At 42.1% G+C, this 13,326-nt stretch overlaps 1 protein-coding gene across 2 annotated transcripts; it reads right to left on the bottom strand.

The window, feature by feature from the left end:
• Positions 1–114: 114 nt before the first annotated feature.
• On the bottom strand, positions 115–13,258 carry LOC121365040 (melanotransferrin-like). Of its 2 annotated transcripts, none has more exons than XM_041488894.1 (18): positions 13,215–13,258; positions 9,982–10,119; positions 8,341–8,504; positions 7,869–7,968; positions 7,285–7,461; positions 6,943–7,105; positions 6,772–6,836; positions 5,998–6,155; positions 5,337–5,523; positions 5,033–5,181; positions 4,735–4,825; positions 4,363–4,431; positions 3,961–4,143; positions 3,526–3,682; positions 2,733–2,815; positions 1,769–1,953; positions 1,248–1,434; positions 115–954 (listed from the first exon to the last, which is right to left on the bottom strand). In XM_041488894.1, exons 2-18 carry the CDS (start codon positions 10,034–10,036, stop codon positions 905–907), a joined length of 2,223 nt encoding a protein of 740 aa, XP_041344828.1. In that variant the 5' UTR covers positions 10,037–10,119; positions 13,215–13,258; the 3' UTR covers positions 115–904. The 2 variants fall into 2 exon arrangements, with proteins under 2 accessions (XP_041344828.1, XP_041344827.1); XM_041488893.1 differs by lacking the exon at positions 13,215–13,258 and adding an exon at positions 12,849–12,972.
• Between the last annotated feature and the right edge of the window lie 68 nt (positions 13,259–13,326).

Raw genomic sequence — 13,326 nt, forward strand, 5'->3', positions numbered from 1 at the left:
CACAGATGGCAGGGAAGCTCCAGGAAAGAAAGGCAGGAACATCTGAGAGGCCTAAAGAAGCATCCTGCTCTTTCCCTGCTCCTTCAGGGCTGCAGCTTGCTGCCTGCAAATGCACCTGAGGATTTGGCTCTGTCACCATACTGGGACAAGATGGGATACAGATGATGAACAGATTATTTCTGTTCAAAGGCTTCATATCATGTTCAGGCAGTTTCTGCTTGTAAAACTTGTGGTGTGTAATTGACAGATAGTATTTTGACATTTCAGAGAATCTTAAATTCAAAGCATCAATATAAAGTAATGGTCTTGACAAAGAGGAATATCCACTGCTGCAAGCATCCAGTTCTGCTGGCTATTAAATGTCTTAATACATTTATTTGTGAGAAAAAATGTTTTGATTTACTAGTAAAAAATCACTGCTTAAGAAGAAATATAGATGTGCATTCAGCAGGGGCTATCTAGCTGCAACCAAAATCACAGATACAGAAAGACAATGTTGCAACTACCAAAGTATCAGTTGATTGGGGTTTTTGCATGGAAACTGTTTATAAGACAAACAGGCAAAATGCTACCAACTAACCTGTGCCACTCATACCAGTCTGTATTTTGGTCCGTGGTAGTGGCCCTGCTCTTACCACTATGCTGATCCTAGTTCTGTGCTGTTGGTTGTGCTGTTCCCCATGCTGCCGTGCTCCAAAAAAGAAAGGGATGATATATGAGCAGTATTACATCATCATAAACATAAAATCTGCTGAAAAAAAAAAGACAAGAAGGTGTTCAGCATATATTTCTAGAGATGACTGTTTCCTTGCTGATTGCTTTGTATTGGTTGGACTTGCACATTTTCCTTGTTCTCAGCAACGATGCTGATGTTATGTGCCCTGCAGAGCTTCTGTATGAGCTGTCAGTTGGATGAGGATGCACAGATATCCTGTTTGCAGAAGTCCAAGATGCCTACAAACCAGTAAGAAAGTATACACTTAGAGATGCTATCAGCTTCAAAAGTAGTAAGTTCTTCAGATGCTATTCATTAAAACAGCAGAATAGAGGTCAAATTCCCCTTTTGAATTGCAATTACCAAGTTAAGTCTCACAGAAGTCTTAACACAGGACTCCTTAGAAATTTGTTATGAACAGGATTAGGTAGAACATACATCTCCATGCAGTCTAAACAAAAAGGCCAGAGCTGTGCACAGAAGGCTGCCTGCTGCACTTCTTTCTAACTCTGAATTAAGAACTTGACTTTACCTGCAGGAGTGCAATTGAACACTGATTCTGCCAGCTGAAGGAAAGACTCTCCAAGGATCTCCTGATAGCTCAGATGACTTGCATGAACAAGGTACTGAGTGGTGTCTTTGAAAAGCAGATCACTTTCACCATACTTCCACGACTGAAAGAGTTGGAATTCAGAATCCAATTTGCCTCCCAGAGATTCCTGAACAGAAAAGGAATAAAAGTTTCACAGCTTGGGTCATTAATAGTACTTTTATCTAGCACTGTTCATATTAGTACAAAACAATGCACTTCTGCAGTGCCTTACTTCTCAGAAAAAGTATAGCCTCTGTGGAATGGGAACTTGGGAACTGGTGCCAAAATACCTCTTAAGAGAATCCAAATAACTATTTCCTCAATCTCCTATGCACATTTTTCATTCTTTTGTGTTGGATCTGAAGGCACTACTATACAAAGCTTTTCATCTTGAAAGGGTTTTCAGCAGTTGTACATAACAAATAGTAACATGCCAAGCTATTCCCTGTTACCTGTCACACCTGAGATTTCAGTAGGAAGTCAGAGATTTTAGTGACAGTGACTGGTCGAGTCATGACTGTGCTGGGGGGAATGGGGCCAAGGTTACAGCCTGCCCATTCTGTGACTGCGGCGCGTGTTCCGTCCGGACACAAGAGTTCAAAGTCAAGGGGGCTATAACCTTTTGCCCAACCAGAGCTGCCCAGATCTGAAGAGAAAAAGTAAAGCAGAAGAGAGGGTGAATCTCAAATAAAATGTTATAACTTGAGAGGGAGTTTAGTCAATGTGTTCAAAACAAACAGTGTGCTATGTGGTCATTTCTTAGGAAAATGCATAAGGACCAGGGTAGTGTCTTCACTGAGGTCACTGAACTTAAGCTGCACCTATCAACTAAATTAGAATCAGATCAAGGCATATGAACAGCATATCATGCCTCATCTGCATCTGTAACCACATCCCTTTCTGGAAACAAAGGGATTTGGCCCACATGCCCTTTGCTTCCCCAAACAAACTGCTAATTGCTGCAGGAATTCCTGTGGGTTTCCAGCCCCTTATATCTTAATTTGATTTTAGAGATTCCTTTCTTAGAAAAGTCTCTTCTCTTACTGAAATTGCCTAAAATAGAATTTTGTTTTGCTTTAATGAGGGTTTCTTTTCTCCTTGACTCTAAGAAAAACATATTTTGGTTTGCCTTTTAAAGCTGTGAAATTTAAAGCTTCCAGAAATTTAGTGCAGTCTCCAAGGATGATTATTCCAACACACATCTTTGCACTGAGTGATTCTTTCCTCTCTTACAGCATCTGAATGTTGAGCTTTACTGGAACACCTACATGCAGAAAGCTTCTAGCAATCTTCCATTTACAAACACAACTTCATGGACCTAGATTAAACCTGTAAAGACTGATCCTCATGAGTGATGGCTGCTTTATGGGAAGTAACTGACATTAATGAACATTATCAAAGGAAAAGAGAATATCTGCATCTTACCCTCTATGTTCTGGAGCAGGTTTGAGTGTTCCAGGAAAGCTACATCTCCAAAGCTTCTTCCACTGGGATTGCCAACTAGGCACCTAGTACAAGAAAAAAAAAAAAAAGAGATAAAAGACAGCACTACATGGTGACTGACATTTGGACAGTCATCTGAAGCTAAAATTGGAGTAGCTGGAAGTATCCCTCCCATCTCTAATCCCTTGGAATATGTTGGTGATCTCACCATAGAGATTTGCTACGACAATCCTTTCATTCCTTACAGCAGCTTCCAAGTCAAAGCTGCTGCACAATGTGCACTTTCACCCATGCCTCGGCAGGAAAGAGAGTGGAATTCAACTAAATACATTATGTTCATTTCATAAGAGTGCTTTCATAAACTTTCATGAAAGTTTCATCTTTAATAGTCTTCTCTGTCTTCAACTATTTTTTTTTCAATCTGCACTCTATTTAATCATCTCCTGTATGCTACACTGCTTCTTACCAGAGCACCTCTGCCCTCTGCTCTTCTTGCATCCCTTCCCTTTAATGAGTCAGTACCAATGCTCTGAGCCATACATGTTTGGAAGCATTGCCTTGCTCTGGAAATGGTTTAATGACGATTTTAAACCATCAGTCAGCTGAACATCCCATAGCAACTGCAACCAAAACAAAATATACACTAGCAAAAGTTTACACAGACAGAGGCTTAACAAATAGAGGAAAAAAAGCTTCCAAAAACCACCAAAATCAGCAAAATAATAAGGCAATTCTGGCTGTTGTTCTGCATTTCTGACTCTCACAAAAAGCTCACCTGAGTGCTCCCATATTGCCATAGTAACGCTCGTTGTGACTTGCAGCACATCTGCTGGACACTCGAGCTCCTTCCACCTCACCATCTCCAATGCACACCTTGCACAGGTTTCCATCTGCTCCTGGCATGCAGCCCTTCCAAAAGTAATTCTGATAAGCTGAGTAAAGAAAACTGAGATGAGATTAAGGCAAGGTATTCCCAAGCTTCTTCACATATGGGAAAAGACAGGAAAGAAATTTCATCCTAACAGCTAGCAAGAAGGAAGCTAAATAGTGTGACACACTTAAACAGGAGGAAAAGCTGCTTCAACACCCTTTGAAACTGTAGTCATCAGTTCCTGGTTGGATCCTCATGGCCCCCTTTCTATTTTATTCAAAAACTTAAGCTTCAGATTTTCATGGTCTACTTAAGAGAGAACCCAGAGGCAGCCCTTACCAGAGGCAATATCACAGTTCTCAGTATTGTTCTGCTGAGCTCCCACTGTGTGTCTGGACAGAAGTAACCATCCTCCAGGACTGTACAGGTGACTGTGGCAGGATCGCCTTCCCCTCAGGTTATGGATGTGAATCTGTTTGGCACTTTTCTTAGCTAGGGCAACAGCATAAACTGGTGGTAGTGCTGTGAAACAATGACAACAACCAGTTATACCAAGGCAATTAAGTATTCCAGAAGGGTACAGCCCCCCTTCCCTCCCTCATCTTGTCACAGTATCTTCAGTTACAGTACAGGACCTACACTCTTTGTTTAGCCACAAAGTTCTTGTCCTTGCACAGAAAATTCTTTTCTAAACCAACACGCAAATAAATTCCTGCATAAACCCTAGAAAGTTTCTGTTACCTTTGTGCTTAAGATGAATTAGTTTCCCTGTTTTCTCCATGGTCTCAGCTGCTGGGGCACAATCTCTCCCTGGAAGGAGAGATAAACATTAAGGATCTTGCAACTGCTGTCATTCCTTTTACATGGCAATATTCCTTCAAAACCCTTGTGATCCTCTTCAGCTATGTCAGCATCTTTGTCCCTTTAACAGAAGGGATAAAATAAACAGACCAAGTGCTAGAGCCAGTTAGCAGAAGAGCTGGGAGGAGTAGTTGGACATTTATGCTGACTCCTGCTTCCCTCACAAAACATCACAAACTGTAGAAATTTAACTATATTCTTAACAGTACTTTTGATTCCCTCTCTTCTTGATAAGGTCACATGAGAACTCACCATAGCATTCTGCAGCTACCGGCACCAGTCCACATCTCCCTGCAATGTACACGTGTGTTGCGTCCAGGGTGACCGCATCAGCCTCACTACTCTGCCAGCAGCATTAGAGAAAATAACAAAAACAGGATTTGCATTAATTAAGTATCCAAGCAGCAGGACTTCTCCACTGGCTGGAAATTCCCCTGCATTAATTCCCTCTCATTCCCACTTATTCCTCAAGCTAGTTTCCTCTCTTTAGTTCAGACAAGACATACATACCCTGTGCAGTCTTACACCCTGAGCAGAAGGAGTCTCCTACCTTGATCATTTCAATGCATTTGGTCATGGAAGTTGCTTGGACACAGACCAACGGGTCGGATTTGATGTTCAGTGCCCACTCCTCACATTTGCGAAGCTCAGCATCACTGATGCAGCACCAGCGCACAATGCTGTTGTCCAAAGAGCTCCCTGAAATGGAAGCAGATCACGTCACCAGTGCAGCAATCTGTGATATGTTAGGGGGATTTTCAGGTAAATGCATTTGTGCCTGGAGGGAGGAATAATGTGGAAGGAGAACTTTCTCTTCCCTTTTTTTAGCTACAGTCCTCTGGAATGGTTCTCACCTTCATGGCCGAGTCCCTTAAGGAGAGCCACATAATCCAGACCAAGGACATAGGCAATCTCCAGCTGCTCCTCGAGAAGCTGCAGGTGCTGAGTGGCATCTTGGAACAGCAGGTTCTTTCCCCCAAATGGTGCTGAACTGAAGAGTTCAAATCTGGCTCTTTCCTTTCCTTTATGCCCAAAGAGGCGCTAGGACAAGAACAACACTTTAAAATTTCAACCAATCTGCTCATCCAGCAACAGGCAGCCTCAACATTCCCTCCCTTTGTATCAGTGGTCAAGATATCAAATATTTATGAATTTAGAAAAAGAGATGAAGAAAAGTGAGCCCTGCCTGAACCTATGAGTCTCCCTCAGCTAATAAAAATTGATTCAAGTTCCATGGCAGGATGAACATCATTAGACGTTTTCCAGTTTGTGTGTTATGGCATCTTCCCCTTCTTTACTGATTTATTCTCAGCCTCCTACAGAAGAACACTTTAGGAAAAAGCAAAACTTTACACAAGTCAATGCAAGATCCTTCCCCCAAACAAACAATTTTTAGCACTTTATTCACACTAATATAAATTTCTCAAGAAAAAAGGCAACGTGGATCATGACTGCCACACAAAGATAGAAGAAAAAACTATGTCTGGACACAGACAGCTTATAATATTCACTCACCTGGATCATGCTAAGAAATTTGTTGGTGATCTTCTGGAAGTTGTTGCGGGTGACGATGCCACGGCCAGGCCCCTTGCCCAGGTTACAGGTGCTGTATTCAGTCAGCTCAGCTGTGGACCCATCAGGACACAAGAGTTCATATTCCTGTTGTTCTGACTCTGAAACAAGGAGACACTCATCTGTCTGTGACCAGAGCCATGACTTGCCAGCAGACACGGAGATGGAATATAAAATGTTTTTCGGTGCAGGTTGCTAAAGGTTATGCAGGCAGCACAGTGTAGCAAGCACACTTGGGAAAGTTGTCCTTGGTAAGTATTTCTTATAACAAAGAGAGCGACCTCAGCCAGAGCTGCTCCAAAATACTCTTTAAGCTGTACCACTGTAAATATGTTTATTTAAAAATACTTAACTTGCAAATACTACTGCTAACCACCTTTGGTACAGAGCTCAACTGAGTTTAAAAGTACAAGGTAGGTGTACAGGAACTTCACAGTTATGCAGCTCAATATGCTGAATTTTAAAAGGAATCTTGTAATTTGGGCAAATAAAATACTGACAGCTAATGAAATCACCTGTCTGCTCCCATTTTAAGAGTTTCCTGTGAGCAATCATTGCTCACTCACACTTTCCTGTTGTTTCTTTCTGAGTTGTGTGGAGAGCCAAGAAATACCCTGAATTTTCCGGAAACAACAAAAATATAGGCATGTCCCTCAAACACCCACACAGGAAAGAGCACAGCCAGAGATCAAAAGAAAACTTCATTCTTAAGATTACCTGTGGCACTCATAATTCTTAGATGATCCAAAAAGGCAACATCTGCCACTCCATCCTTCAAGCACCTGCAGGAAGACAAATGCCATCCTATTACCATTTCACCTGGCTTTCCTACCTTAAAAGTTCTTTTTCCCCCAAAAGTGAATTCAGGCCCAGTGTCCCAGAGCTCACCTGAAGGCTCCCTCAGAGTCATAGAAGGGTTCATTACTGCTTGTCTCACAGAAGTGGTTTCTGTCTCTGACATAGGATTTTTGACCTTGGCAGAGAGCACACAATCGGGGAGCAGCAACACCAACCCCAGGGATGCAGCTTGCATTGAAATACTCACTAATTGCTGCAGGTGTAGGGAAAAAAAATCAAAACAAAACAAAGAAAAAACTCAAATGGGAAAAAAAATCAGAAGAGGAAAAGGGGCCAAACATATCATGGCCATAACTAGTTCATCCTACATCTGCTGGCATTTCAGTTACATCTGCTATGGACAGAGGTTGCCCTATGGCTCGTATCACCTACCTTGGCTCAGAGGTTGGGCCTCATCCCAGGAAAGGTAATTTCTTGCAAGGAGAAAGCCAAGTGGAATATTCCAGCCCGATGTCCACCTGGCTCCATTGTGACAGCTGCGCACACCTCGCAGACTCTGCATATCCAGAGTTCCTCGTTTGGCAATGGCCACAGCAAACACACAATTTCCTGCAATAGCACAAAATGTGTAACAGGAAAAAAAAATCTCAATTCTATAGCTTCCATCTCTGAAGAGAAGCTGAACTACTTCAGTGAACATAGCTAAAGAACAAATTATATTAGGCCTACTCAGTGTAGATACTTGTGCTAGGAACTTAACCATATACTGGCCACAGGGCACCTTGTCAAACAAACAATGCAAGTTTGTCAGTACCACAGGCAGAAAGGCTACTGGGTACAAAGCACCACTAGTATTTTATTCATCATCATTAAGTATTTTAGAAACAATTGTTAGCTAGGTCCATATTCCTACAAAGTTAATAAAAACATATTGGCTTTTTTTTCCCCCAAGAAATCTAAAGCCATTTCTTAGCCAAATCAGAAGTACAGTTTATTCTTCAGCTTTACCAGCCTACCTTGATCATAGATCTCTTTTGCCACCACTGCCAAACCGTACAGCTTTACAGCAGAGTAAACATCTCCAGCATCCAAGGAGGCAGCATCTGCTTTATTTGCCTTAAAAACAACATCAAAACCCTCAAAACAAGTGTGTCTACAAGGAAACAAACAGAAGGTTCAAGATCATAGTTTCTGCTTGAACAAATTTTAATTTAGTAGTTTGCTTTTGTCTATTTATTTCCAAGCAGCTTTCACTGTTTATTGGAGATTGCAAAGACATTAGCTGGGGTAAAACAGTACATCTGGTAGGATGCTCACAGGATTTAATTCTTGCCTCTCAAGTGACTGTGTCATATAAGCATATATGTTGGTATATAAGCAGTTCAGTTATTTCAGTATCATTTTATTTTCCCATAGTTTTTGTTTACCAGTTACTTTTCCAAGAGGATTTGGACACAAAATGACTTTTTAAAGTCTCTGTGAACTCACCCTGATTTTATCAATGCAGTCATATGTATTGTGGGCTCTGATACAAGAAATCCTAGTAAAGGAACTGGCAGTAGTGAGGGGCAGCACAGCTGTAAGAGCTTTGGAGAGCTCAGCACACTTTCTTTGTTCCAGGTCAGAAAGGGTGCACCATCGGAATTTCTTCCCTACAGGGTCAAAAAAAAAAGTCAAGATTTGTAGGATTTCATTAAAAAACCCTCAGTTTAACACCTTATGGAAGAGAGAGGTTATTTTATTTTATTTAACTTCCCAATAGCTTGATTGTGGTCAGTCACACTCACATACCCACAAACTTAGAGGCACCCAAGAGATCTGCCCACATGTGACCAAGGTCACTTTTGCCCAGCATGAGGATAACATTTTATGCTGAATCTTTAATATGTCTCTTTGCTTCCTTTTGACTGAAAGCAACCAAATAGTTTTAGGCAGATTTTCCAAGAATCAGCAATTACTATGGCAAAATCTTCTGCCACAGAGTCTCCCTTGCTTCAACCTTAGTGAATCTTAGGTAAGGCTTCCACCCAAAATTAGGAGGAACCAAAGGTAAGGACATGTTTATGGCTATGGCCTCTGTTCTCCTGTTGGGATTGCAAGAGAAGGAATGGCACTTACAACGTAGGGCAACCATCTTCCTGTTACCAGAGTGCAGATTTTCTCCTAACAAGTCAACTGGGATGTGACAATCAGAGCACAGACCTTCTAACCTTGATGTAAACATGCATTCTCTGGGGTTTATCAGTTTTACTGCTGTCCTTGGCTATCAATACAGGCCATTATTTTAACCTTTGCTCTGCTGTTTCCTCTGGTGCTTCAACATGCCAAAAAGATGCAATTAAGGGTGGAGGTGAAGGTGAAACTTCCTTTTTCAGAAGGACTTGGAGGTTCAGTGGGTTTAAACCAACTATAAAGCTACATCTTCCAGGAATCCAGACATGCCAACAAAATTTCCTCTTTTGCTTTAGGCTGCAATTACTCCATCTTGTATTATTGCTCTGAAATATATCATCATTGCATCTCCAAGAAGATACTAGACATTTAAGGAGGAAAAAAGTGATTGTTGTACACAAAAATAGCATGCAGTTATGTAACTCGAGAGAATCTTAAGCCATGTAATGAAAACCAGGACTGAAAGCACAGAAAATGCCACAATATCTCTAAAATTGTCACTTCCAGATGTTTAAGTATTTGACTCTCTGGAGAACTATTAATACTAGCAATGTGCACAATTAAATCATTGAAGTTTTTATTTCTTTGAGCATAGCATCAGACATCAGTCCTCCACTTGTTTTGGTGTTAATTCAGCACAATTCCAAGAAGAATCCACAGTGTTTTTAGAGGGGAGCAGCTGGAGGTCCCCTGCTTCATTCTGACACCGCTAACGCGTACACAGATCTCAGCTATTCAAAGGAAACAAAGCCTCACGAATTACTAAGGAAGTTATGTATCAAGCTGCTGCAAAACTAAAAGGTCACCATCTGCCAATGATCAAATAGAAAAAATACAGGCACAGCTTTAACTGCAACGTCTTTCTTTGCACAGAGGAAAACAAAACCAAAGCATATATTAGTTTGAATGTCACCCACACAGAGGCAACCTCTCTCTCCCTCTCTGCATCAGCCTTACCTGAAGCCAGCAAAGAGAAGGTGATTAGGACAATTAAAATCACTGTCTTCATCATTACAGCTGTTCAGCAAGGATCTTCTCTCTACCCTGACGCTCTGCCTTCTCATACCAGGAATTCCACAGTGATGACCAAAGCTTCTGGAAGATAACAAGGGGGGTTTAGACATCAACGAGGATAAACCAAGATTTAAGAAAACAAACAAACTGTCAGAGGATGGTACATCCTTGTATGCAAAGGAGAAAGGGACAGTGTCCCTTTGCTACCTGCAGACAGATAATATCCATGCATTTTCTGCTCTATTTTTATCAGACGTAGAAAGAAATGTAAGCCTCTGCTTGAAAAAGAAATAGTACTTCTGCTGTTTCAAAAGGCACCCAGAGCCTTTGCGAGACAGGCAAGACTTACACCTAACTTACAAAAAAGATACCTAAAGCAAACTACTCACCATATCTCTCTACAGAATACTGAAGGGTCCCTCTTACCTTGTTTTTTTCACCTGATAATGGTTTATCTACTGAGTAATTTTAAACAAAAAGTAATCCTACGCCTCCCTAAGAATTCAGAACAGAGCTGGGACACTGTTGACTGTCTTGATTCTCTTCATTCCATTCCAGCCCAGCTATCTCATCCAAACTGCTTTATTCCCCTATTTTCTAATGCTTAACCTGAAGTATTATTACCTCTTAATTACTCTACAGCAGCTATTAACATCATTAATTCTATAGCAGAAAAAAAAATACATTTATTTATATCTTATATATGAGAGAAAAAAAATATATTTACTTATGTATTATATATAAGCAGAAGTGTCTGATGATGCATAAAATATTGTTAATATGGTTTAATTTTTTTCTGTTCAGGAAAGAATTAACTGTTCCCAGAGTTCTGGAGAAATAGAGTTTTTATCCTACTTTTCCTTCTTCACCTTACAGATCTCCCTGGTGCTTTGTCTACCTCGTGTACTTTTGCAGATACATTTCCCAGATTTCTTTTGTTGCCTTCCCTAGTGCTTCAGTCATCATTCCCCACTTGTTTCTTTCACACTCATGTATTGCACATCTCTTGAGTTTCACAAGTTCCCTCTCTAGATCTGCAACATTTGTTGAGGTGTTGTTTCCCACTGATCTGATTACAGAAGGAGTTACACAGAACCACAGGATGGTTTGGGTTGGAAGGGACCTTAAAGCTCATCCTGTTCCACCCCCCTGCCAAGGGCAGGGACACCTTCCGCTAAATCAGGTTGCTCCAAGCCCCATCCAGCCTGAGGCATTCCTCATTTCTTCCTGCACTACCTGCAGCAGAGGCTTGACAGAGTCAAAGGAATGAAGTAGGTATTTATTAAAGGCCTTCAAAGGACACACCCTGGCCAGTACAAGCGCCTGGCCGTGGCTCTACCGAAGACAGACCCAAGATGGACAACCGGTCATGAGTTTTCACACTTTTATAAATTTACATATTGGGGTTAATTGTCCAATTACAGTTTCAGGCCATGAAGTCCCATCCTCCTAGACTGCTCTCCTCAATTCGCCATTCTTTATACTTTTTGGGCCTGAAGCTGCAATGGTGTCTGTCTGTTCTCAGGCTGGACAAGGATTGTTTTGTCTGACTAAACATGAAGAGAACTTGCTAACACTTTATACGAAATTCAGAGTTACACACTAAGGCAGTACAGAATCTGGAAAATATGAAAGCTATAACTTAAGGCATCACCTGAACAAACATTCTCAAGCCCCAAGATCTCCAGTCTCTCATTTGTTGGAAGAGCTGTGGCACTAATCCCCTCTTTGACTCGGCTCAGCTGCACAGGCCTAGCACACCTCAGTACCCTTAGGGATTTAAGTTCTATCCCTCCCTGAGTGCAGTCTGTATAATTTAAAAGATGTTAAAAAAAGCCCACAAATTTAATAATAAGACACATGATAAAAGTAATTTTAAAATAGTTACATGTCCACATATTTACTTTTAATTTCAAGGAGAAAGATTAGATCAGGACAGATTATTAATCAGTTTAGCCTTGTAATTATTTTACACTGTAAACAAGTGTGTTACATTTAGCTGCACCTTAACCTCTGAATCACTTCTCAGTCAATTCTGGGGAAACTTGTCTGTCAGGCCCATCAGTGGGGTGCTCTGACACATCAAAGCTAATGCTTCTTGCAAGGCTTGTACCAAAGCACCTAACAGCATCAAATCCCACCATCTTTAACTTCCTGCCAATCCTACCATTATGTACAGGTTATGTAAATCCCAACAATTCAGTCAGTTACTAGTATTACTGTTTCATGAGGTCTGTATCTGGATTTCCCCTCAAATTGCACATGAAAGGCTTTCCTGTACATGTTTAAGATACTTATACAGATACTACTACCTATGGTGGTGTGAAAAAAAAGGCAGAACCACATGAAGATGTTGTAGACTTCATTTAGGCCTGGTCAGGAAAAAATACAAACATAAATCAGGAATTTAAATTAAATTAATCAGCTTGCCTGAGGACCATGTCCTAGAGCACTGAGGATGTGGAAACACAGCCAGGACTTTTGAATTCTTTTCCTACTGATTCACCATATGAAACTACCTCTCTGCCACCGTCAGAGAAAGGTAATTAGCTACTTCCCAGCAGTGAAGCATTTATTCATCTAGGGATGCATATAAGAGAGTGGAAAACCAAATAACCTCTATAAAATTCACTGTGGGCAACAGGCAGCCAGGGAACGGACCCCAGAGGAGGAACAGGTGTTACTGCACTGCCCCACCAGACACCTCACTTGGAGGAACAGCATCGTGTTTGCCTCATGTCGCGTGTCATCTCCCTAAAATCCCTGCCTTAATATTCCTGGTGGTCCCATAGCTGGGGCAAGTAATTTACCTGTGTGTCAGCAGCAGCGCGGAAAGGCAGCTGAACCCCACCTGCCTCATCCTGCACTCCCAGCAGCAGCGCCTCCTCCGCTGGGCACAGCCCACAAGCCCTTCGTGGGGCAGCTCCATCTCCATAGCACAAACCCTCAGGAGCCACCACCCTGTCGCCACTCTACATCCCCTGGAAAATGTCCCCGCATCCCCTCCCCTCAGGGCCGGCCCTATCCCCACTCCACACCGCCTCAGCGACGGCCCCTTTTTCCCCCGCACCAAGAGAACAGCCCTCCTCACAGATCAAATCCCCTTGTGAAGAACAGCCTCACACCCGTACCCCTATTCCGGGTCTCCCCCCAGGAATAAACCCCTCCCTACACACCGTCTCCCTCAGGAATAAACGCCCTCACACTCGCCATGCCCGGCAGCGCCCGCCCCCGTCACAGCCCACCCCCGGCCCCGCCCCCGCACTGTTCCCGCCCTCCCGCGCGGGA

This window comes from Pyrgilauda ruficollis, unplaced genomic scaffold, assembly GCF_017590135.1.
Source record: "Pyrgilauda ruficollis isolate IOZ18807 unplaced genomic scaffold, ASM1759013v1 scaffold9, whole genome shotgun sequence".
Taxonomy (NCBI): Eukaryota; Metazoa; Chordata; class Aves; order Passeriformes; family Passeridae; genus Pyrgilauda; species Pyrgilauda ruficollis.

Coding starts and splice junctions, on each gene's coding strand:
- LOC121365040 (XM_041488894.1), bottom strand. CDS start 10,036: ATGATGAAGACAGTGATTTTAATTGTCCTAATCACCTTCTCTTTGCTG. Junction 5,182..5,336: donor TAAGGGACTCGGCCATGAAG/GTGAGAACCATT, acceptor CTTCCATTTCAG/GGAGCTCTTTGGACAACAGC. Junction 4,826..5,032: donor AATGCATTGAAATGATCAAG/GTAGGAGACTCC, acceptor TGCTGCTGGCAG/AGTAGTGAGGCTGATGCGGT.